A 27447-nucleotide genomic window follows, 5' to 3' on the forward strand; every position below is an offset into this window, starting at 1 on the left:
ACTCTCCTCTTATTTTCTTTCTATGACCGTTGCTACATTCTGTTAGACAATTCTTTGGAAATTAACAGGCTGGACATAAAAATATGAGCTACAGAATAAAAGCATTTCTCTCTTACTCTCTCTCTCTTGTTTCGCAGGGGTATTGTATTAAGACTACAAGCCAACAGTTTGGAGAACAAATTTTAAAATAAATTTTTAAAAAACAAACCCAATTTGATTAAGCAATATTCAATATTCTTCTCAAATATCATTGAAAAGCCCAAACCAGAACCCGATAAAAAAAAATAAAAAAATTAACATCATCATAAATCTACATTGCTGTCAAATTGACATATTAAATGGATACGAATACAATCATAGTTTTGATCTTGACATTTAACAAGGGGAGATGCCAAGAAGCAATTCACAGCCAATATCGTTTTTTTCTCCACTAGAAACGAGATCAGATTCAACATTTAATTGAAATAACAAATTCACAACAACGAAAAAAAAACAAAACAAGTAAATAAAAAAATTCTAAAAATAATAAATTAAATTAAAAATGATTTTTTAAATGAAAAAGGCAACATTCAGAATCGTTGAAAACGGAGAGCTGTCTACCTTTCGTCTTCAAACGGACTTTCTGATTCAAAGCCTGCTATTCCTGCATTTAGAAAGAATTTCATGTCATCAGCATTCTCCATTTCTTTAGGTAAGCATCCCTCTTCCTTGAAGCTGCCACCATAGAAAAAGAATAATTTTTTAAAAGAACGAATAGAGAGAGCAGTAATGGTAAAAAAAATTAAAAACCCAAATCAAAAAAGAAAATTAAAAAAAAGCCAAAATGAACCCAAAAATGTTAAAAACAAATTAAACTAGAAAAACAATGGAATTCTGATAAGGCCAACACACGGCCTGACCAGAAAGGTTGGTTGACTTTATCCATTATCATCAATGGAACACACTTACGACTTAGATAAAGAACAGACAATTTGGGAACAACAATAGGTGTTGACTTTAACTCACTCAACCCTGACACTGACTACATGTCATTTACTCGGGTTACTTTTACTTTTACCCCATGCCTATTTATTACAATTTTCTGAAACAAATTATAGGCCCAGTATCAAAGCTAATATTTTTGGTTTTTACATGCTAATGGGAGTTGAATAAAACTATCCACGTACATGCTCAATTTTAATACATTTTATTTCCAATTTTGAAAAGTAGCAAAAATCTCTAGGATTGAGTGAGTTAAGCAGAAGTTGACTGCATACGGATTCCACTGTATATAAGCAGAAAAGCAAAGCAAAATAAACGCTGCAAAAGATTTGCTTTCCACTAAGTCATCTCATTTCCTCTGATTTTTTTTTCCTCTTCAAGTTGCAAATCAAATCTGTTCAACTTAGATTAATTAACAATGGCTAATTTAAAACAAGCAGCCATTTTGTCCCTGAAAATACAAAAATTGACCTTATGAACAGACTTTTTGGGAATGTTTCTTCATTAAAATCAAATAATGAACTAATCTATGCGAAATGTACCAATAATAATAATAATAATATTAAATTGATGCAGTGATCAGTTAGTAATACAAACCTACCAGAAAAAAAATATCTGTAAAATCTTTTTAAAATCCGAACTAGAAAAAAAAAACAAATCCTGAATGAAATTAAAATATAAGGATTTTACTGCTTTAAAAAAATCACTTTAATTATAACAATTCTAAATAATGGGACTCGTGTGAAGCAGAACTCAGTCAACTAAAAACACGTTTTTAACAAATTATCCTAAAGAATAAGAGAGACTGTAGCTTTAATCATATATATATACATATATACATATATACATACATATGATATGATCTTGCAGTTACTTGTATACAAAAAAACCCCCCAAAAACGGCAGTAAATTCTAGTAGTCAACTTTCATCTGTTCAAATGCTGTATTGTGAATCTACTATTCAGTAAAAATCAGGTAAATTTGTATTGCTCCTAATTTGAGGAAGCTATTTGCATGCTATCTTATATCATGAGCTAATGTTTGCTAAACTGTTACTGTTAAAGATTTTGCTGTGGTGGCAGAATATTCAAATGATTCCCGCTTTGTGGAAAATTGATGACTTGAAACAAACTAGGTGTCAAATCTATGACTATGATCATGAAATGTACTAAAAATGTAACATTAACAAAACTCAATTGCCATTGTCAAATACTTATGTACCTTTGTCACAAAACCGTCTGATCAAATCACACGTATGATTAAAGCTATCAAATATTTGAGAAAACAAAATAAAATTGCAGCAACTCTTTTTTTTTTTTTTTAAAACTCAATTTTTACCTGTCATCCTCATTGGGGCTATCGAGTTCCGAGTCGAATCCAGTGGCTGAATTCAGGAAGTCCTTCATGTCGTCTGCATTCTCCACCTGCTTGGCAGATGACGGGGATTCCTCTTGATTACTAAAGCTTATTTTGCTGGGTAAAGGAGAGTCGGGGCTATATCCACTGCGTCTGGAAACACAGGATGAATTAGGTAAGGGCAGTGAGGTCAGCAACGACTTCTGGACCCTGACGGTGGGAATAGCAATCGGCGATGACCGCAACTCATTGACAAAGCTGGACATAGGAGGAGAGGCAGGTGATTCGAGTTCCATCATTGGTGATGCGGGAGGAGACATTGGCGAATCGAGGGGGCTGGGGGATGGAGGGGACATGGATGGGGGAGAGGGGGCAATACTAGTGTCAATGTCAAACTGCTCCTCAACAGGGGTGCATGGCTTGAAGGGAGATGATGGCAATTTAGATGATAAGAGCAAGGACGAGGAAGATAACGGTGTAAGTTGTGAGGTATTTGAAGGTGTGGTGTTTGTTGTGGGAGAGTCGTGGTTGGCTGGATGGTGGGAGACGGATGCTTTCAGGTTTTTGGAATGCTGGGGAAAGTCTTGAGGTGCTAACCATGAACCAAATGCTAAGCTTGGGGACAATGGATGGTGCTGGACAATGGTGTTTTGGGATTTGGACGGTGGTGGTGATGATGTTGATGTTGTCATAGGTGGTGGGGGGAGTGGGATGGATGGAATCAGTGATGAGATTGGTTGATTATAATTACGGTTGTACGGATGTGGAAGTCTCATGTCTATATCACCCATGTCCTCTTCCATTGGGACTGAGGGTGGAAGAGGAGGAGGTGGAGGAGGAGGAGGAGGAGGAGGAGCAGGGGGAAGAGGTGGGCCAGATGGGAGGAAATGGAGAAATGGAAGAGGGGGCAATATTACAATTTCCAATGGGATTTTGTTTTGAAAAATTTGTGACACCCGTTGTGGTGGTAGGTGATGCACTGGTTGTTGCAAATATGCTGAAAATATTTGAATTTGCCCTTGAAGTCGTTTTCGAATTAACTGAAGAGTTGGCAGTTTTGGAGATAAGTGGAGATGCACCTCTTGCAACAGACGTACTTGTTACAAAAGATTTCATTGTAAGTTCAGTTTGACGGTGGATCACTGAATTATCTGCTGCTTGGGAGGAAATTGTTGACAAGGATGAAAAAGACTCAGTAGATTGTGGTGGATCTTTACTTTTCAAAATGGAGGACAGAGGGGAAGGGGGAGGCAAAGGTGAAAGGACAGTCGACTCTAAAGGTCGTTTCTTTTTCAAAATGGACTTTGGAGGCTTAGGTGGATTTGGCTTGGGCTCACCAGATTGCAGCACAGAATCAGAATGAGGGGGGTTGAGTGATGGGTGCTGACTATTTTGTGAGTTGATCACAGAATCAGTAGGAATGATTTTTGGGACAGTGGGTTGGGGGGAATTGTTTGATTGTCGAGTGGGACTAGCTATAGTCTCTACTACCATGGGTTCCACTGGGATTATTCGAGGTTTGGAAAGCAAACCGGGTTTTTCCGATTTGCTTGAAAGAGATTTGTGTTTTGATTCTGCCTTTGACAGGAGGGCTGACTTAGCTTTTGCCACTGTGCTGGGTTTCCTCATGAAAATGATGTCATCCATCTGTTCTGCTGTCAATTCTTCCTCGCTGAGTTCTTCCTCTACAGTTTTGTGACTATTCATCAACACTGAATAATGCTTTTTCCCTCTGGACCTTTTACCGTTTTCCCTGGTCTCGTAGTCCGAGTCTGAATCGGAAGACCCGTGAGGACTAAATGACGGCATGCCACGGGTTCTATGAGATACGGTGTTCTTTGGTTTTGTCCTTGACCCTGCTGGGAAATGGGATTCTTTGGATGCAGAACGTTGCCGTATTGATGCCTCGATGCCGGAGACCATGTAGACGATATCAGAGTTTCTTCTATCCCTCTGATGCAGAGCTTGCTGCCCGTTGAGAACGCAGTCGCAAGGGGCAATGTTGGCAGCCATGTCTGATATGGACAGTGCAGCCAACTTATTCTGCACCAGTTTCTGTTGCTGGAATAAAGACTCCAACTGTTGACCATTCAATGCTGGACCTGGTGGCCTTTTTAACGAATCCTCCTCTTCTTTATCGTCGTTGTCTGAATCATCAAACAATTCTGGCCAAGTTTTTGCCTTGCCGTAGTGACGAAGAAACCCATTGCCCAGCCTCTGCTTCATTTTCTCTAAAATGAAAACAAAACAAAAGAATATAACAAAAAATATAGGAAAAATGCATAAAAAATGGATTCATTTAGCCACAAAAGTTCATCATACACTTAAGGTAAGCTACGATATGGAAAACTGTTTTCAAAAATCAAGAAATTAAACACCTTGGCAATTCAATTATTCCAGAGCTGCCAATCCAGATTCCAATAACACAGAAAAGGTCCTTTAAAAAAATAATCAGGATTTCGATTATAAAAATCAGGATTTTTTCGTAAAACCAAAAGCATTTTCTAATACAGATTTATACAGAAGTCCAAAAGAAACATGCTGTAAACAATACTTACAGACTATAAACGTACAAGGTTACTCTTAGTTTTGTGTTATGGTTATCTTAGTATGACTGGAAAATGTTGTGAGTATTTTACCCATACACATATCATCAATACATTGAACTCCCAACATGAACCCTGGATCATAAAACAAATTAAAGTGTTTAAGAACACACACACACAAAAAGGATATGATTAAAGAATAATAACAATGCATATGATCCTCAGCAAACAGTGTACAGCATAAAATGAAGTAAACAACAATGTGAATGTAAGCTTCATATGAAAACAGATAATATGAACGTTTTGGGTTTCCCCTTAATCAACACAACAAGCTGAATGAAACACTACAGATGAACATGGGAGCCAGTTTTCCGGTTCATGTCAGAATTCCGGTTTCGCGATATCTCGAAGTCAAATACCTCCGGTTTCAGTGTTTTGAGTAAAATAACCTAATCACGGGAATAAAACTAACTTAATTTTTGACTCTTTAGTTTTTGCTTTGATCTTGCTGTATCCCCCGTGCCACCCACTGTGCATTTTCCCCTGTCGCCCATTCCACTCCCCTGATCACAGGCAAATCACTGATAACAGGGAACTTCACCTGTCACAAGTGATTAATTACCTGCACCTTCATCAGTTGAAACAAGGGGAGGTAAGTGAGGTCCGAAAACAAGGGTGATATTGTCAAAAAATTCATAAGAAATGCACTCCTTACATCATTTAATACTGGAAACCTATGTGTCACAGACAATTTCTTCTTATTTTTTTAAATATTTTAAATTTCTGTCGTAATTATATATATTTTTGTGAAGTGCCAATTGGATTATAAAGCAGATAAGAATATTTCAAATTAGTGAGTGAAATTGTTCTGTCCACCGTATATCATTGATTAAAATATTTTTAAAACATGTTTTGTCACCATGAGGGTCATATTTTCTTACACCCTAAAATAATTCAATAAATTTGGAATTAGTATGTCCAAGAAGTACGCTTAATTCACACGAAATAAAAAAGTTATGATTATTTAAAATCTGGGCAATCCGTTGTGTGAAATAACATTATTATTTTTGGTTGAGTGATTTTATTTTTTTATATTAATTTTATTTGTGGTACTGAAATAATTTTTTTTGGTACTTCAGACAAGGATGGAACATTCTCTTGAAACTCATATGACAAAACTAAATAATCTATGTAGACTTTGTGGCAAAAGATGTTTGAAAAGAGGAGGTGGGAGAAGCAATTTAAAAAGATAAAGAAAAAATTGCATGACATGAAAGAATGTAAAGAAAGTATCATCGGACCAGTTAGAAAAGCAATACGACATGTTTTAGATCAGAATACAATTGTCAGACAAGCATTTCATGGTGGCCACTTCATTGGCAATCACTGCCACAAATACATAAAGAAAGTAATTTACAGACACCTTACAAAGACAGCTATACATGCAGTTAGTACAAACACCCAAAGAGACACCCTAATCACGAAAATAATTCAACTTGAGATCAAATATAATACTTTAAATGACAGCTACAGCGATGTACATAAATTAGTATCCCATTCAAATCCCATGTCATCAGAAGAAATTAAAAGAGCAGAGGAAGCCGTCGCAAGGTATTTGCAGAATTACAGAGAAGCATTCCCTCACTCAATTACCCCCAAATTACATATATTGGAAATGCACTACATTTACTGGTTGAAGCGATATAAGATAGGTTTAGGATTCCATGGCGAGCAAGGTGGTCAACTGCTCCATTCTATAGGGAAGATTGAAAAAAGAGCAGGAGGACTTCGAAGTGAAAAAGCAAAATTGTCTTTCACAATGGAAACATCATTGCTTCAAGTTGAACCAGACGTCAGTACTTCATAAAGGCCCCTAATAATAATCCTAAATATTAGAATGATATCTCTCCTTTCTGGTTGGTGTTGAAAATAAATGAGAAACTATTGTTAAACTTGTTTATTTGTTTTCATAATGGTGTTGCTTGCATTGTGATTAGACATGAAACTTTGTTAGTTGTGGTGTGTGAAAATAGAAGAGAGAGAGTGATAGAAATATTTCTTAGTAAATTTATTACTGACAATGTGATCGGGAACGTGACAGACCATAGAATTTATATTATTAATTAATGAATATGTCATCAAGTGAATCTTATTCATAAGGAATGATTGGATATCAGTTTTATAAGACACACACTAACACGTACCTTCCAGTCATCACTGTGACTGGCTAATTTGTGGACATGATACTGGTGGATTTGATAAGGAGTTACCACAATATCAAGACCTCTCACAGGACTGCCAGGTCTGAACAGGCCATAAAACTTACATACACTTTTTCCTCATTCTCTTCTGCTTCTGATTATCCCAAAATTATTTGCCTGCACGGTGACTTATGCTATTTATTCACATGTTTCTTACCAATTATAGTTAGGATCTTGCATTGAATTATAGTACAACTCATGGAGAGTGGCGTTGTAAAACCATTCGGTTCATAGCCATACAAATGGTATGACAATATTCTTTACATTATGAAGAACAAGAATATATGAATAAGAAAAAGTTACGTCAACGGATTATTGAGCAACGATTATTTGAAAATATCAATAAAATGCAGAATCGAAGAGAAAAAAGACAGGTAGCGAAAATGCCGATGCCGGTAGCAGGATGAGTCATCGACCTGTCACAACTTGATTAATTACCCTCCCACCGGTGGAGCGCTGGCTCAAACTAAAAGTTCGAGTTTTAGTCGCCGTGTAATACCATCGATAAAAATTTGAAAACGTGATTCAGCCACCTTTTCAGTGTATGGAGGTAGATTCGTGAAACCGGAACTCTCTTTGGTCAAGACCTCGGCCTGTCCAACCCCGTGTTTACAGCCTGGACCTTTCTAATGGTATAAAAACGGTGATGACATAAGAGTAAAGTTTAGGCCGCATTTTCAGTAGGAACATTTTCAGGTTTGACAAAGTGTCGATAGTTTAGTTTCAGGTTTCAGCACTTCTTCCTGCTGCCACCCATGCAGACGAATGAGATAATGTGGTAGTGGCGTTGTTGAGGTGAATAACTTGATAAAGGGGAAAACCGAAACATCCACATTATCTAATTTCATTTATTAAATTGAAGCTTGCATTCAATTTCATATTGTTATTTATTTCTTCAAGCTTCGAGCAGCAAAATTTACAGCGACACAATGAACGAAAATGTGAGAAAACGAATTTTCTCTCGTAAGATTGGCAGCACTGTCATGAAACATACTTTTCTCAGCCTTAATGGTGGAGAACTTGGACATCAGGACACAGTAGAGAACTGGGGAATTGTCATCACGTTGAACCAGACCTGTAAGGAAACAAAACGGTACTTATAAACAGACCTGCCAATTGAAACAGACAAAAATAAAATGTTCCATTTTATGTTAAAAAAAAAAGAAATTTAATCAGAAGTTCAACAACAACAACAAGAATATGTATTCCCCCAAATTAGATAATTCCACTTACATGAAATATCACCTCAAATGTTAATTTCTGCGTAAAATAACAATATCTCAATTGCTATTTGTCTAAAATTTAGGCAAAAACATCCAATCTGGTGGAGTACATCAACATAACAAAAACATTTGTATTATCCGATTCCATCTGTATAAGTGGTAGGTGTGGGTATGGAATACCAAGGAATGCTGGGACTAGACCAGCCTCCAAATGCAAATGTGCCACCCCCACCCCCTTCTCAAGATTGAAAAATATTAAACAAAATGGTAAAATGTACATTATTTGATAGATTTCATTCTTCCCCACACTTAAAAAAAAAAAAAAATGGAGGTTATTTCACTGTCAAGTTATATCATCATGTTAATAAGATGTTGAAAATGTGGTCTATACACTTTGAAAATTAAAATTTCTTTTTGTGAAAGGATGTTTTGTTTGTTACTTTTTAAGGGATTTACGGCGCTTGAAACACATTTATGTCAAATCAACGCCAGTAAAAAGAAAGAAAATTGGATAGTAAAGACATTCTAGATGTACTTTGAGATCACCTAAAAGTTTCACCCAGACAACAGCACAGGTTCTCACTAAGATGAATACACTCAAATGTTTACAAAGCAAATGTTAATTAAAAAAAAAATAACAGTACATAACAGAGAGATGATTTACAATGAAAAAAATATCATCTCCCAAAACTATAACTATACATTCGACTGTTTCCCTCCCAGCCAAGTTCTCCAGTCAGGATCAGGACAAAACTAAGTAATCTCAATGCAAGACAAAGACAGAAAGCAATTGGACAACAGGTATAGGGGTATAGAAGACAAGGCAAGTACCTCCCTGCCCACTATGGGAGGCCGGGAAGCCCACCCAGGAAAGGATATGTGGCTTCTTACCGAGTTGGGATGACAGCAAACACTTGGTCATCAGGAACAGAAAGACATCATTGGGTAATCCAACGCAAGGCATCTGATGAGATTAAAAAATGAAGGTCACAGTATTACAACTAAAAAGTGGAATTCCAAAAGTGGAATCTAAAGGTCAAACAGAAAATAGGAATTTGAGACAAAAAATAGGAATTTCTTAACAATGGATAATTCTGTATCAAAATGACCACCAAACACATAAAGACAGCATTTGGGCACAACCGGCAAAAACTACATATCACATGTATTAGTAATGAAATGGGGAAGGGGGAAAGGAGTGCAATTAATTTTCCTACATAATTCTCTTTTGGCAATCATTTTTCAAATATGAGACAATGACGGAATTGTAGAAAAGGAAGAGTGAAAATAGGAATGATTCCACCAAAAGCAGAAGGGTTGGCATGTATGCTAATGGCATGTGTGAAAAGTTAGCAGTCTGAATTACCCACTGGATTCGTCATACTGATAGAAAATTTGTATACCTGACAGAACTTCAAACTATGTGACCCAACACCTCAATTCAGTAGGTATTATCCTGGCAGATTTGCCAACCAACTGAAAAGATTTATCGTATTTTTCCCAATTTTTGTACCAATTTTCTCATACTCTTCTTACCCATAAAATCCTATTTTCAACAAGTCCAATTATCCAAAATTTCAAATTTAGCATTCACTGAATTTATGGAGACTTAACAAGCTGGTAGACGGTAGGAAAATTCTGTAATTCCTATGACAATCATCTGTCTGGCTAATCAGATTCTCATCTCGGTGGAGACGATATTTAATGACATTCAACAATTCAACTTTTATCATTTTTTCCCTTTTTTTGTTACAAACTTTGACTTTTTACAATTAGCATATTTTAGTCAATATATTATCGTATACAAATCACTGTCTAATATTAAATTTCATATAACAATTTGATGCAATAAAACCAGTAAATATCAGTATATTCTCAGAAAAATTAACCAAATTAATGTTATTTGTTTAAAAGAGCGACTACCTCTCTTCTATCGGCAATGTGCTGAACCAATGCCTTGAAGTGGACTTCGTTGCTTCTCCTTGGACGCATGACAAATGAACGGAAATAGTGAGCTCTCCAGGGAACTTCAGCCTTGTCAGCGATGTCGGTTAGACCGGCAAAATAAGTCGTTTGAGCACTGCTCTCGGGGTAAAGCTTGTAGATCTTCAAGGGACTCAGTCTGAAACAAGAGAATATAAGGTTTTCATAGAAGTCACCAGAAGTGGTAAGTGAAAAATATAACAACTTTAGCAAGGAAAAATTGGAGAGGATAAATATTTGTGATTTTATGAAACACAATTCTACTTAATGTGCTAAAAATCAACACAAAAGAAATCAACAAAAAAAAACAACTAAAACGTTTGTATGCGCAAATCGCTTTACAGGGGGGGGGGGGGGGGGGGACGAGACATGACGCCTGATAGGCAACAACGCCGTTAATGGCCAAGTACTCATTTTACACCTGAATATGGTGAGATAATGTGAGTAAAGAGCCTTTTCCAAGAACTCAACTATGTGCCGCACAGTGCAGCCCCCGAACCCAGGACCTTCCGCTCCAAAGGCAAGAGTCTTACCATTAGAACAAATAGCTGTACACAAGCTGCTTCACAAGGGATCCCAAGCCAACAGTTACTCTTAAGATGTAGGATGAGACACAATGCCTGTAATGTAGTTGGCAGGGCTGTGCAATATACTAGATGAAATGAAAGCAACAGATTTGTAGTTGGTAGGTAGGCACTTACAAGTTGACTGTCAATGGCACAAACTTGGAAAAAAGGCTGACTTCTATATTGAGATTTCCCCCGTCAATCAATGACACGTGAAGCTTCCCTCTCCACACCTCATTGGTGGGTCCCAACACTGCAGGGGACTGTAATGATGATGGCTGTGGGGCAGACAACGGCTCCGACTTGAACATAACACCACGGGGGACACTGGTGAACCAAACGTAAAGAAATAAATGCATAAAGAGACTCGCCACAAGCAACAACAAAAAAAAAAAAACACTATTGAACCAAATGTATATAAATAGATGTGAAAGACAACTGCCACGAGCAAGAAATAAAAAAAAAATAATAATCAGAATTTCTACCAAATCAACACAAAAATGCAAGATTTATTACTCCAATGCCTCCCTCCTGTTCTCCCCTTTATTATTATTCTTATTATCATCACCATCATCATCATCATTATTATTCTTACTTTAAAGGAGAGGAGACTAAAATAAAAATATCTTTTGAAAGAGAGACCAAAAAAAAAAAGAAGTCATCTCTTACTTTGAAATGGGTTTATGACTAACTGTGGACGGCTCCTTCAAGGTGTAGTGGATGACGGCAAATGGCAGAATTTGTTTGGGGTAGTCCTCCACGCCTAAATCGCCATACTCATAAACATACAGCTGGAAAAGTTAGTATATTATAATAGAAATTATAAACAGTTATTGAAAAAGCGATAATAGAAGTTCATTAAAAAGTAAATAATCATTTTTTCAAAAGCACAAAAACGCAATCTAAATTAATTTTTATTTGACCCCAAAGGAATGAAGAGTCTTAAACATAAGAGTTGACTCCTCTTAGCTTCTTGTTATAAGACATAGCACTCAGCGCTTGCAACACTTTTGGCTCACAGGCGAGTAATAATGAGCAAGAGTCCACAAAATATATTCCAGCGTCAGTCCCCATTCGATGCCTAGCTGAAGATTAACCAATGTTTCACATCGTTGCCCACTAAGACTGAGACATTCACTGGATATAAAATACGCAAAATAAAACAGAAATAATTAAGTAAACAAATAAATAACCAAACAAACAAATAAAACCAAAGTCTTAATGAAAAACATAAACCATTGATATAGTGGAATTCTGCTAAATAGCGGAAATTAAAGGCCCATGACACATTCGCATCCATCAGTTTCCCCAGTAGAAACTCCAAGAAACAATAGAAGCAGGGGGATAGCACAGACCCCTAACTGTCGCCTCAATGCACAGCACGACTTACCTGCATGGAGTAAAAGAGTAAGTGATAGGGCATGCTGGATGTCTGGTCCACGTTGGGTTTGGCAATGTGACAGTCGTAATTTGGGGTGGGCTCTAGCTGCACACCCACATTCTTGCACATCACAGTCTTAACTTTACCCTGAAATGTAAAATAATGAAATATTAAAATCTTTAGAGAATTCAGGTATGGAGACCTAACTGCCTTTTGTTATCAAAACTAATTTTTAAAAAACCCCCAAAAACTTGAGCTTTGATATAGCACAATATCCACTAAACGTGCTCAAAGCGCTTTATAGGCGGTCCCTGACCAACAGCAACGCATAAAAATTAGAACAGGACATGACGCCCATTAGGCGATATTGCAATTTTTTTTTTTTTCAGACAGAAACAACGTTGTTAACGGCCAGGTACTCATTTTAAACCTGAATACGATGAGAGAATGTGAGTAAAGGGCCTTTTCCTAGGACTCAACTATGTGCCGAGCGAGGCTCGAAACCAGGACCTTCCGATCCAAAAGCAAGTGTCATACCACTAGACCACATAATAATAATAATTGAGTGGTATAATCTGTAATTTTAAGAGAAAAAAAGTTTGATCAGAAATGGAGCAATGCATTTTCCAAAATGAAATTTTTTTTTTTTTAATTCAGATGGAAAGGCGAGATTGAAAATACACGAGCATTTAACTATTTTATATTGGAATCTAATAGGATAATTCAATCAATGCAAATGACAAGCATACATTTCAAATTCAGTAAGAAATACAAAATTCATCAGTAATTCATGGTCAAATTTCAGTAATACTAAAGCAAACAAAAATAATGATAGATACACCCTTTCATATATGTAAAATAAACTTACCATGTTACCCCCGCGATAATAATATGCTTATTGATGACCTACTTTTGACACTGCACTATGTCTACCGATGAGGGTAAAGTTTCCGTGTCGAGTCGATGACGTCACTCGTCGCCAGCCAACGAGGCATTGAGATTTTTTATTGTAGCATGCGGTAAATAATGAAAAAAAAATTATATTATTTTTTAATTTAGCGACCATTTGTATCAGTAATATTTCTTCTATTTCCGTAAGTCCGTAATTGTCCTTACACTTGCGTAACAATTACGGACGGTCTGTAATAATAGGCAGGTATGGACAAGGCTCCAAAACCTCTTGACATCTGCAATCCAAAAGGAAGTAGCCGGTGCTATATAATACCCCCCTCCCCCATACATTAAAAAAAATAAAATTAAAAATTAAAAGAAAAGAAAAAAGATTGCCGTGACAAACAGAGATCAAAACAAATTTGTATTTATTACAGAAATTTGTAAAGGCTTTAAATTTTTTATGCCAACATTAATCTATATTAAATCCAACTCATTCTGTAAAAATAGATAAAAAGCAAAGAATATTTTGCATATAAAGCATTTTTGTTGTTGCTTTCTTTCTTCTCTCATGGTAATTTTTTACAAAGAGTGCAAAAATTAATTAATCAAAATAAATGCTTCAAATAAAATTGAAAACCTTTAAGAGCTTGACTAGAATACAGATCTTGTCTCCCAGAGCTTGCTTGGACGGAACCAAAATGTCTGCATGCTTGTTGAGGTGCACAGCTAAAAAGGAAGAGGTAAGAAAAGATGGATACGATTTCAACAAACGGATTTGACTAAGACAATTTCACTATCAAATAGTCAAATTAAATAAAAAGTACAATGGTCTGGAAATGAGCTAAGAGGTTTTTAAAATCTTTCAATACATAATGCTTTTGTTGGAAGTTAAGGGTTTTACGGCGCTTGCAGCACATCTAGGTCATTTCAGCACCAGTAAAATGGAAGAAAATGGGACAGTCAAATATTCTTGATTTACAATTGAAAGCAAACAAGAACAAGGAAGACAAAAGGGAATGGTTCAAATAGGAAACATGTAGATTCCAATAGCACACTATCAGTGTACTTGGCCTGAGATCACCAAAAAGTCTCATCCAGACACAAGCACAGGATCCCACTAAGAGGAATACACTCAAACGTTTACAAACCAATTTTTGGGTTAGAGAAAAAACCCTGGAAAACTATACAACCCTAATTCAGTACAATGTAGAAACCAAAAATATTGACAAATTTACAAGCAGGAAGAACAAAACCTTTAATTCTTGCCAAATTTAATAAAAGATACTTTACTGGTTTAGAAACCATGTCGGTTATCGGTTATACCAAACGCGTATAGAAATCACAATATCAAAAGGTTCCAAATGTGTGTCTCGTTTTTACAGTGTTATTTGTGTAAGACGTTGCTACGTCTGATTGAAAAACAAATGATCAATCGGGACAAAGTCTGAAATAAGTTTTTAGCTTTTAACAATGCTACATAATTTTCAGCACAAGCACAAACCATATCCAATTTATTTCCAAAGATGAATTGCCTCACGTACCCTGACTTGAATCCCACGGACTACAGCATTTGGTCAGTGATGGTTTATAAGGGCAGTGCAACATTTTACACACAGAGTTAAATGAACAAATTCAAAATGCATGAGATCAACTCATTATTCAAGACAATTGAACATCAATTGGATCATGTTTTGTTTTTGTTTGTTTTTAAGGATTTTACGGCGCTTGCAACACATTAAGGTCATATCAGCGCCAGTAAAAAGGAAGAAAATGGGATAGTAAAAAGTTCTAGAATTACAATAAAGCATCCAAGAAAAGGGAAGACAAAGGGGAATTGGTTCAAATCAGAAACAGGTGTAGATTCCAAAAGCACTCTATCAAAGTACTTAGTTTGAGATCACTAAAAGTCTCATCCAGACACAAGCACAGGTCCCCGCTAAGAGGAACACACTCAAATGTTTTACAAATCATATATAACATAAAGAAAGCATAATACAGTGCATAACAGAGAGATGATTTACAATGAAAAAAATATCATCTCCCAAAACTAACTATACTGTTTCCCTCTCAGCCAGGGCATCCGGCCAGGACCAGGACAACACCAAGTACTCTCATTCCAAGACAAAGACAGAAAGCATGTTGGAAAACAGATATAAGGGGATAGAAGACATAGTATGTACCCCCCTGCCCACTATGGGAGGTCAGGAACCCCACCCAGATTTGGATCATGGGAAAATATTCTACGGATCAGTCATAAAGTATAAGAGGGGTCAAAACATTACATCCAAATTTGAGAATTACGTCCAAAATCTTCATTATGGCATGTTTGCGGTGTGGTTACTAAAACAATGGCGAAATTATAATTTTTCAATATATATATATAATTAATTTATATAATTAATATATATATATATATATATATATATATATATATATATATATATATATAATATATATAATATTTAAATTGTATACAAAAATTTGAATAATTGGCTTAAATAAATAATAATGTTAAATCTTAAATGTCTAAAATATGAAAATTCCAATGCTTGTTTACATTGCTCAAACAAATGTAACAATATTACAAATGTGTGAATATCATAATAATATTTCTAGTTGTGACAACAAAAGTTACTCGATCACAATACACACAGCCATCCATCACAGATTTAAAGTACAATAGTGAACAAAACGTTTTGATGCATTTAAATTTAAAACTGATTACAAATTAATACATACATCCATTTGAAAGAACTTGACTCACTCTGTCCGCACATCAATACATTTCATGCGGACCCGTTCACTCTCATAACTTTAGAATAAATTTTACAGATAATTATTTATGAACAAATAAACATGATTTTTCATAGAATTTCAATTTCTGAACAAGGTTTAAAGAATATAAAAATCAATAACTATGTCCATACACACCCATGTGAGCGACACCGAGGCCAGAGAAAGTTTGATTACCACAGCAAACACCTTGACGACAGATCTTCTCAACCTAGAAATGCAATAAAAAACATTTTTAGAATCATTTGGCCCATAGAGCCAGAGTTTATCCCGATTTCTATAGCATGAAATAGACAACATTAATTGTTTGCTACCCTTTGAATAGGATGGTAGTCTATCGCAAAGTACTTTCCACCAGATCAAACAGACCCAGCAGTACTTATCTATATTTCGATGTAATGGCTTCTCTTTATTTTTAAATGCACACCCACATAATGTAGATGTGTACCCTGAGGCTACCCAGCATTAAATGAATCCATGGGATCATTATCATTGCTAACTTGCTAATATCTATCACTTCAATTACAAACTGACTGGAATAACAAACTTTTCCAAAAAAAAAAAAAATAAATAAAAAAAAAAAAAAGAGAGAGAGAGAGAGAGAGAGAGAGAGAGAGAGAGAGAGAGAGAGAGAGAGAGAGAGGAGAGAGAGAGAGAGAGAGAGGAGAGAGAGAGAGAGAGGAGAGAGAGGAGAGGGAGGGGAGAGAGAGAGAGAGAGAGAGAGAGAGAGAGAGAGAGAGAGAGAGAGAGAGAGTTAACAATGCATATCCATTGCTTACCTGATCTTGATTGTCAACTGGTAGAAAAGCGTAATTGTCCACTAATAGGGAATCCGGATAGCCAAAAGCTTTCCATTCACGTTTTTTCTCAAGGTACTGATGAATAAAGTAAAAAAAAAAGTAGTCCTTCATAGCCATTAAGCCCATAGCCCATGGATAATGGAGCCAGAGTTTAATCCTAATTCTATAGCATGAAATAGACAACAGCAATTGCTTGCTACCCTTTGGTTGAGACGCTGGTCTATCGCAAAGTACTTTCCACCGGATCTAACATTCACAGCTACTAAATCACTGCTGAGGTGGACATGGGGAGGGAGGAGGGGGTTAGAAAAAGAATATCTTTCGACTTCACCCAGAATTGAGCTCAGTCCCTCTGCTTGTGAAGAGAGTGCTCTACCAACTGAGCTATCGTCCCCTCCACTGATGGGTATAGTAGATTATAAATTGATGATATAAAGAGATAATTACAAAACAAACATTGACCATGAATATATACCTTTAGAAAATTATAATAAAGGTTGATAATTCTAAAACTGTACTGTATACCAATTTCAATACAGACATTTAGGTCACTAAAGAGGCAGAACTCCATAATAATTAAACATACAGAGAATCTACAAAAATGTAGTAATCCTGTTGATCAGAGGAAATGAGTAAAAGTAAAATAATAATAAGTCCCGAGTAGCTAAAATCGGTATTATTGATTTTTTTATAAATGTTTAGCAAGCAGCGTGGATGAAACAGAGAAACATTTGGCAAACCTACCTACTTGAATATTTAAAACTTTGCAATTTTCAGGAAATAATAAATCTAGTCCCTATGGTTAATTTTGATAATCAACAATTTCCCATTGCAAGGATTTAAATAACACTTTAAAATCCTGAAAACTATGCTGTCCGGCATCAACTTTCATTCCCAATAAGTTTTAATGACTTAGAGGTGCTTATGAAATTCTGAAATTGGAGCCATAATCTGATAGTTCTATGAATTTTTGGTAACGGTTGGCAGATCTGATGTGGTTACCTTGGCTGTCAGTTCTGGATTATTGATGGCCTGAACCTGTCTGAACTCATGGAACCTGATGGCCGATGGAGAATGAAAACTCTTCCTCATCACAGACAGAATTTCTTGTTGGCATTCTTGGGAATCCAGCGGTAACTCTGTCAAAAGGTCTGGAGATTAAAATTGATGAAAAGGATTTAAGAGTGAAATCTCCAAGCGGTGCCAACACAGAGTAAGTAATTGTACAAAAAACAAAAACAAAACAAATCGCAAATAAGGGAGCGTTCACATATTACGTCATCAGCTAGGGGGGGAGGGGGGGTCTACCAAATGTTGACATGTGTTGACATGGGGGGGGGGGGGGGGGTCAGACCCAAGATGATGTCATCAAAACATAGGCAAATTAAGCCTATTTCAAAGTTTGTTCCTTTCAAAACAGCTAAAGATAAATTGCTATGATGAGTATTGCCCCTCTCTCAAGAAACAAAATGGGAAAGGGGTATCACTTCTCAAAAGGCGAACTTGCCCTAAATGTTAATTGTATCACTCCTCGATCACAGCAATGAAAGACCATTCATGAAAATGCGGCATACATGAAGAACAGCAAATGGGAGAAAATGATGACGATGAAGATGAAATTGATGATACTATTTATAGTACATTGCCAGAGGTCCAAGGCAGAAACATTTTTGAATCAATTAATTTTATGTTTGGAAATTGAAACAGAAATTCATTCCACTAAAACACTAATATGCTATAAAATAATTTGCCTCCTATACTATTTTAAATTACACTTTCTGAATTTTTTTTAATAGCACCTGCACCAAGTAGCCTAATTTAAATAATGTTTGTTAGATTTTATCTTTGCAAATTTAAATTTTATGTCCCCATTGTATCGTAAAACATAAATTATCAACATTTCTGAAATTAATAAAATGTCTGAATGTGTTTTATCAAACGTTGATAATCAATGTTTATGGTTTGAAAAACGAATAATAAATATTGTGAAATTAAAGTTATCTTTTAGTTTTTATTAAATTAGATGACGTCATCATCTGTTGGGGGGGGGGGGGGGTCAGGTCAATGATGACAAGTGATGACTTGGGGGAGGGGGGGGTCTAAAAAGGGCAAATTTTTGATGACGTAATATGTGAACGCTCCCTAACAAATCACATGATCCACAGCCTCAAGGGTGAACCTAACACTGATAATCTGAAACTTATTAATATTAAGGATACTCTGTGATTATTCTCAGACATGTCTCAGACATAAAGAAAATTGATAAGTCTGCCAATAACGATGGACAGTTATAAACAGACACTTTTAAACTCCGCTCGCTTAAACATTTACCCACATCACAGAAAATGGGACGTTTCTTAATGCAGATATAAATAAGTAGAGTTATTAAATTATCAATAAAAGCATAGAATTAACCAACAATAAATCAGTTGATGGATAGTAGGTTTCTATATATACACAATCTGCGTCGACATTCATGTGGGTGTCATGGCAGAATGGTGAAGTCATCTGCCTTAGGAGGCTTGTCAGAATCAATGCTGTGGGTTCGAATCCTGGTTCCACCACTTGTTTTGGCCTTCTTTCTCGTTTTTCTTTATTGGCACACATGTCTGAGAATAATGACAACCTTAAGGATGACATTTGAGTTTGGGGAAAAAAATGCAATTTCTTAAACAACAAAATAAATAAATACATAAGAACAAAATTGTAACAATGTGTTATATTCTGATTATAAATATCTCATTGTTAATGCACCTCGCTTTAACTTTAACCAAACAATTATATTGGGTTGTGAGACATACCTCGCTTAACCTTCTTCAACCTCGGAAGGGAAATATGTGGCCTGCTTCTAGAATGGCTAACATTCTTCTTCAGCGAAGAAATCTCCCCCAAGTTTGTTGGGTCTGTTACTTCACTCATTGTGCATTGAATTTCATCACCTGAATCAAGAACAGCGTATGAATGTAAAATATTTATAAAGTGCACGCGGCAACAAAAGATTCTTAATGTGGTAACACATCACTTGCTTCAGTGTTAACCTAAGGAAGATCTCAAACGCACATTCCTCTCAACCAGAAACCTGGAATAACTACAAAAGACATCAAATTTTCGTAAAGACTCAAGAACTAGAGCTCAGTCGGTACCTTATTTAGATAAGTAAGTCAGAATATGCTCAAAGAATCGAAATGATCTTGGGGGCACAGGGAGGTTGGAAGAGACTTTGAATTAGAATATAAGACGTCCCAAGTAAAATCTCACATTCTTCTCACGATAAAATAAATACATCCCCTGGCCTTTAAAAAAAAAATTTGTTAAAACTTATTAGAGCTAACACGGGAAAAGGAAAGAGCAAATATTCAATTTCAATGACTTGAAATAACCCCCCCCCCCCAAAAAAAAGGAGAAAGAAAAGAGAAAATCGCAAGCAAAAGTATAAACTGAAGACGATGATGATGATGATGATGATGATGATGATGATGGGAATCAGACTTGTGTAGCAAGTTGAATTGGAGAGACCCAGGTGGTTGGCGTGTGGCAATCTTGCTATCCTTTGTAATTTTCAATCAACGATTGACAACCTGATTGACAATTTTGCTAAATCGAACTGACCACTCTTTTAAAAAGGCTATGGGAATACTGTGAATGAAATTTAGTAAGTCTACCCTCTTAAAAACTTGAGCTCAGAAAAGGAACAAAAGGCCAAACTAAAAGGAGAAAAGAATAAGATTGAGCTTTATATAGCGCAATATCCACTAAATCTGCTCAAAGCACTTTACAAAGGGTCCCTGACCAACAGCAACATGTAACATGGAAAACGAGACATGACGCCTTGTTAGGTGATATTACAATTTTTTTTTCGGCAGAGACAACGCTGTAAACTGCCCGGTATTCATTTTACACCTGAGTATGGTGAGAGAATGTGAGTAAAGAGCCTTTTCCAAGGACTCAACTATGCACCGCGCGAGGCTTGAACCCAGGACCTTCCGGTCCAAAACCTTGTGTCATACCACAAGACCACATAGCCGCATATTATAGAATTGGGCTATACCCAACACCTGTGTTTTCTTTTGTAGTCTAGACTACGAGACAAAGACTGCGAGATTTTATGCAGTCACGTGACCGGATTTCATTTGATTCACTTCATTTTCGTTAAGTATTAGGTTAGCTAAAGGAGGTCCCTGATTTTCTTTCGATTTGATTCTCTTGTACTAACTTGTAGCCAAGATGGCAGGAAATATTGAAGTCCTAGTAGTATGGGGAACTAGGCACTAGCCTATGTGTGTTCATGTTTGGTGTGAGTGTGATGTTGAGATGACGATTCCACTTTCCATTCCTCTCTCTCGTTAAATGACGCGACTCAGTAAGCCCTGCGGGTTATGTCACTTTGCGTGGCACCACAATGCATGAATTGACTCCCCCCAACCCCACCCCACAAAACCCCTATCCCAATCAGCTTCACCTATCAATGAAATTTAAAAAGAGAAAAGAAAAGTACCAGCTAGGACTAAAATTATTTAAGTTGTTATTAAAGACACTGAAAATTCACATTTTTTCAGCATTACATGTTTGTGGTTTCATAATTTTCCAAAGAATTTCAAAATCAAATGGAATTAAAAATGCCAAATGGGCATCTGTGATGCCTCCTTTCCAAAACTGTTTTCTGGGTATAAAATGTTCAATATTTTAGCCATTTGATTAAATCAAATATATCGGCCCTGCTACTGTCGTCACCACAGACACAGAGGGAACCTCGGGTCGATTTTTGGTCAGCGTCACCTCTCTTGGGCAAAATACTTTACCAACACCTGTTGGGAATATGCAAATTTCCCAAACACCAGTTGGGAATAGGATAGGCAAATTGTACTATCCCCGACGCCAACCAGTTGGGAATGAGCACAGCCTTTACTTATACTATAGGCCTACTTGTTATACGTGTACCTTTGACTTTTGAAGTTTAGGCAGTTTAAGTTTAGGGTAGACGGTAGAGTTTGTGAAGTTTGTGTGCAGAGTTGAACCATCATTGTCCACTATCACTAATCTACTCTTCTTCATATTCATCCTTACACTAAATCTTACTCAAATTCATATTACTCCCACTAATAATTATTTCTATTACTATTACTAACACTGAACTGTGACTACTGTTCTAATTCTAATTCTAATCATCATCAATCTAAACCTTTACTTCTTACACTGACACTACTACTACAGGCTGTCATTATTCCCAGACGCCTGTCTGGGGATAATAAAAATTCGTTATCCCCAGACACCTGTCTGAGGATACTATCCCCAGACGCATGTAGCAAGTGGGCAGAAAGATTTTATGCAAAATGCCAAACTAGACTAGGCGTGAAAAATACCAAATATTCTGGAAAAAATACTAGTGGTTGTGTCCCAAAACAGTTAATATATCAAGTGATATTTAACACAAGATGAAAGTAAATAGTGATCAAATGTCAAATCCAGCTCTTTTAAAAAAAATATTTTAAAGCAAATGGATCAATGAAATTTCTTTTGTTACTTTGATCTGAAAACGTCAAACTGGCAATTCGACTTTTTATTTTCAACCAGGAAGAAAGTTGTTAATCATCAAATCTGTTCATAGTCCACCAACCATTTAAATTTTCATTACCAACCTACCTGTTAACTTTATTGATCATCTCTTGTTTCTATAATTTGCTCATTCTGGCCACAATTTTGGGGACGACCGGGAATAATTTTTATGTCGCGGACGAATTCCTAGGCCATGGTGTTGTTCGCCCCAAAGCCCAAAACCCACACCTGTTATTTTCCTGTCTGCTTCGCACAAGACAATACAATTTAGTATCACACGTCCACAAAACTAGATCCAACAACATATTTTTATTCGAATCAGAGATGAAAATAACTACCAAAACAAGGAAGCAAAAATGGTGGAAATATGTTTAGCTCATATATGAATTTAAAATATTCCGATAGCGGTGTGGATAGGCAGCTCAGTGGGTAAGGCCACCTTTCATTTTACTCTTTTTAGCTGCACAGATTCGACCCAGTCGCGACCCCCCCCCCCCCACTCATTTTTTTTTTTTTTTTACTTTTCTTTCTTTCTTCCCAATTGATTTTCATTGTTTTCACTTTTGTTCCGAGTTTCGAGCAAGAGTTTTTTTTAATCAGTTGAATTTTTTATTTCTCCGATAATATTATTTCATTATTTAATTTGCTCTAGATCTATTATTGTTTTTTTTTGTTTTGGTCAATGATAATAATAAATAATAATAATAATAATAATAATAATAATTGTAATATTTGTTATTATTATTACTATTACCATCATAATCATTATTATATTATTATCAATAATAGTATTATTTTTATTATTAATACTCTTATTATCATACTATTACTATTATTATTAATTATTATTTATTATTATTATTATTATTATTATTGTTAACACTATTCCCTGCTCCGAGGGAAATCTCTCTTTTTCTTTTTTTTTTTTTATATTTTGACCTAAACCTTAGAGTTTTTTGTTTGCTAAACCTTTATGTAAATGTTCCGTTTCTGAGCATGAATTTCTTAAATTGTTTTTATTTTTAAAACAATTATTGTTTTTTTTTCTCCTCTATCTGACCATTTGGTCGCTCTCTGAATATTTCTGTTTGTTTGCTTTTTAATTATTTATTCTTTTTAGACACTATTTGAGATCGGAGTGGGGACGAATATATTTGCTAGAAACTAGAAAAAAACAAAAAGAAGGAGAGAGAGAGAGAGAGAGAGAGAGAGAGAGAGAGAGAGAGAGAGAGTTTAATAATAAAAAAAGAGGTGGGGGGAGGATGGATGGGACATTCATCCCTTTCAACGTTCTGTAAAAAGAAGACGGAATTTGAAAAAAAACAAAACAAACAAAAAACAAAAGTGACGTTACCAGGATTCGAACCCACAACGTCGATTATGGTCAAACTTCCAGGGCAGACGACTAAACCATTCGGCCATGACACCCATTTCGAAGTCGACGCATATTGTGTATATGTAGTAACAACTGATTTTAATGTTGGTTAATTTTATGTTTTTATAGATATTTTATTATTAACTTTCCTTATTTCTATGTGCATCTGGAAACATTCCATATTCTGGAATGTGGATAATTGTTTAAAAGAGCGGAGTTTCAAATATGCGTCTGGGGGTAATGAAAATTCGTTATCCCCAGACAGGTGTCTGGGGATAATCACAGCGACTACTACACTAGAGAGCTGAGCCGGTGTTACCAATACTTAGCTTCTATAACCAGGACAAATCATTCGTTTGGACAGAAAAATAAATAAAAACTTACCGCTTACCGTCAAAAGCAGTTTAGATTTGAAGATGCATTTGTTTTCTATCAAAAAACATTCGGTAATGGACAATCCTTGATGAATTTCAAAAGTTGTGTTGAAATTAAATCCTAATTGTTTTCATGATTAATTCCTCGCGAAATCGTGTGGGTCCCGTTTCTGTTATCAAGGTTCCGCCTAGCCAGGCAGGGTTGCCAGATCATTTTTGAGTAAGAGACCAAACTAGCTATAGCAAGAGGCCAGATTCCTCGGCAGGAGCCCAAATACCACCAAACCCACCTTAGCCTCGCGAAAACTCTTTAGATTTGTTAAACAATTTAGATAGGATAAGGAAAATTCGTATATATAGAAGCATTAGCAAATGCAATCTGTGGCGTTAGCACGTGTTGCATTTAGATATTTAGATTGCCAAATAAAATAAGTTTTACCGGTACCAGAGTAAAACGATATAACGGGGAAAGTCAGAGGAAGCCAAAAAGTTGGTTACAGGAGGCCAAGTGGCCAAACCAAATGCAATTTGGTGCATTAGTGCAGTAAAAATTGGTGCGCAAAATTAGTTCGTAGCGGATGCGAGACTGCGTGCGTGTGTGTGTGTGTGTGTATGTGCGTGTGTCTCTTTCTTTTTTTTGGGGGGGGGGGGGGGGTGCGTACACGGTAACGGGGCATCTCGCCTCAGGATCTACGTACACGTAAACTGATTTACCGTTGCAACACATGCAATAGATGGTCCTCGCTGTCGTGACCGCGCGCGCTCGTGTGTGTGTGTGTGTGTGTTATATTTTTAAAAATCAAAACAATTTTAACCATTATTGGCGAGATTCCATCTTACACTCCCCAAACTCCAGATCTTAGTCTTAATGTTATCATTAAAAGACAAGCTTTGCGATTTATAGTTTAATTGAAGCCCGAGTCGAAATATACTCTTACTACTGCTCTCTTGGTGGAAACGATTTATTCTGCATAAGCAATCTGCAGAAAAAAAACTGTCACTGTAAAAGGTTAAAGTTTCACGAAGTACGCTCCGTGAACACCGCTGTAACATTCCTTTGATCTACATCATCAGGCAACCCATTGTTTCTTTCATCTTTTCCCATTCCCCCTTACTATCCCCCCCCCCCCCCCCCCCATTCCCCCGCCCATCTCTCTCTCTCTCTCTCTTTTGTCATAATGTTATCCCTTCCCCTTCCCATCTCATTGTAAAATGAAAACGTTCTGCTGTTTGCAGATACATGTATGAGTGTTTTGTTTTTTCTCTCTCACTAGGCATTTGAAAAAAAAACAAAAACCTGAAAAAAAAAACAAAACAACTTAACCTTTTAAAGGCGAATATCAATCTTACTTGGACCAAAAATAAAATCTTACCGTTTTCATCAAAAGACAAAAAACAAAATACAATTTAAAAACATGAGCTTTTATATAGGGCAATATCCACCCAACGTGCTCAAAGCGCTTTTTATCAATATTCTTATTGCTCTTATGGTGGAAACTTTGTTTTTCTGCGTTAAAAAATAATATAAATGAAGACTATTATTTGAAAACAAAAAAAATCAGTGTCACTGGCAAAGGGTTAATTGCAGTACTCCTGCATCCTGTGAGACTCCTACGGCACTTGCTAATCATAAAAAAGGAAATAGCAATCAACGATACTAAGGTGAAAAAAAAAAGAAGAAAAAAAAAAGGTGGGGGGGGGAGCAAATCCAGTAGCAATGCAACCTTTTAGCGGCGAAATTCGATCTTTGACCTAACACCAAATCTTCTATCATCAAAGACAAGTAACGGCAAAACGATTATAGACAATTGAAGTCCGAGTTGCAATAGTCTGACTGCTCTCTTGGTGGAAACGCTGTATTCCCCGTTAACAATAATAAAGATAAAAGCAAACTATTATCTAAAAGCAAAAAATTAGCTTCGCCGTTAAGGGGTTAAGAACACCTGCAACTGCTGCCAGCATCCTTGAGATGCTCTAAGTCACCCAAGGTCACCACGTCTCCCTTTCGTCTTCATGCAAACCCCCCCCCCCCTCACCCTCCACTCTCATGGTGGTGGTGGCGGCGGATAAAAAAGGCCTTTTTTTCTTTTATTCAATCAACTTGACTGCTGGTGGACCCTAGGCCTCTCTACAAGTCCAAGAAATAATACTCACTTTTTCTCTGCTCCAACGAAAATATCTACCCCCTACCGGTCTAATTATTTGTAGCAGACGACAAATTTCTCAAAACGGTCACGTGACACTATAAAAACAACACAGGAAGTCCATGAAAGCTTATTTACGGCATTTCCTTTGAACCGTGTAAACAACAAAATTTCGTTTTCATTCGACTCAACGGGTCAGATTGGCCGGTATCTTTCTGCTGCCAGCATCCTTGAGATGCTCTAAGTCACCCAAGGTCACCACGTCTCCCTTTCGTCTTCATGCAACACCCCCCCCCCCTCACCCTCCACTCTCATGGTGGTGGTGGCGGCGGATAAAAAAGGCCTTTTTTTCTTTTATTCAATCAACTTGACTGCTGGTGGACCCTAGGCCTCTCTACAAGTCCAAGAAATAATACTCACTTTTTCTCTGCTCCAACGAAAATATCTACCCCCTACCGGTCTAATTATTTGTAGCAGACGACAAATTTCTCAAAACGGTCACGTGACACTATAAAAACAACACAGGAAGTCCATGAAAGCTTATTTACGGCATTTCCTTTGAACCGTGTAAACAACAAAATTTCGTTTTCATTCGACTCAACGGGTCAGATTGGCCGGTATCTTTTTAACGAACTAAAGTTCTGAAAAATCAAAATGTTTCTTAGAAAGTTGAAAGATGCTAGTTTTTGAAACAGAGGTAGGTTTTTAAAAAAAATCTTTATATTTTACGTGAATGCATGCTCAAGGCGAGTTGGACGTGCAGCGGAGGTTGGTAGGCGAGGCTCTCTACACTTACCCAATGATCTCGATATCTAAGTGACTTACTTAAACAATAATATTCAATACTCATTATAGCAAATATATTTAGCTAGTCTTTATACACAATAGCTAAATACTGAACTACTGGCATCTCTTCTACCAAATCAATTTCTGACAATCAATCAATTGTAATTGAGTGTGAGTGGGAGATGATTGAGATGAATCACAATATTTATGAGGGCCGAGGAAGAGATGCTGCGACTAAGATTAGAGGATAAGCGATTGGCAACGAAATTGGTTAAACGAGTGAATTGGCATTTTGAAAAACGATAAGAATTATATAGCACTAATACGTAAAAAGACATACAATACACATGGAGTAATAATTTACCGATTTGTTAAGCAAATGAATGATGATCGCCTCCAACTTGAAATCCATCACAGGAAGTGGGATCATG

General features: G+C 36.5%; 1 protein-coding gene across 1 annotated transcript; it reads right to left on the reverse strand.

The window, feature by feature from the left end:
• Positions 1-471: 471 nt before the first annotated feature.
• LOC144974711 (uncharacterized) lies at positions 472-27447 on the reverse strand. The gene is given in 15 exon segments (XM_078917876.1): positions 472-714; positions 2320-3132; positions 3134-4568; positions 8139-8219; positions 9259-9331; positions 10291-10489; positions 11052-11243; positions 11586-11707; positions 12307-12444; positions 13829-13917; positions 16123-16195; positions 16764-16859; positions 17787-17935; positions 19586-19723; positions 27381-27447. Coding segments are annotated over 14 exon segments (3696 nt in total). The 5' UTR covers positions 19704-19723; positions 27381-27447; the 3' UTR covers positions 472-596.

This window comes from Berghia stephanieae, chromosome 6 (genome assembly GCF_034508935.2).
Source record: "Berghia stephanieae isolate SIO BIC M18660-M18661 chromosome 6, UCSD_Bste_1.3, whole genome shotgun sequence".
NCBI classification, from domain to species: domain Eukaryota; kingdom Metazoa; phylum Mollusca; class Gastropoda; order Nudibranchia; family Aeolidiidae; genus Berghia; species Berghia stephanieae.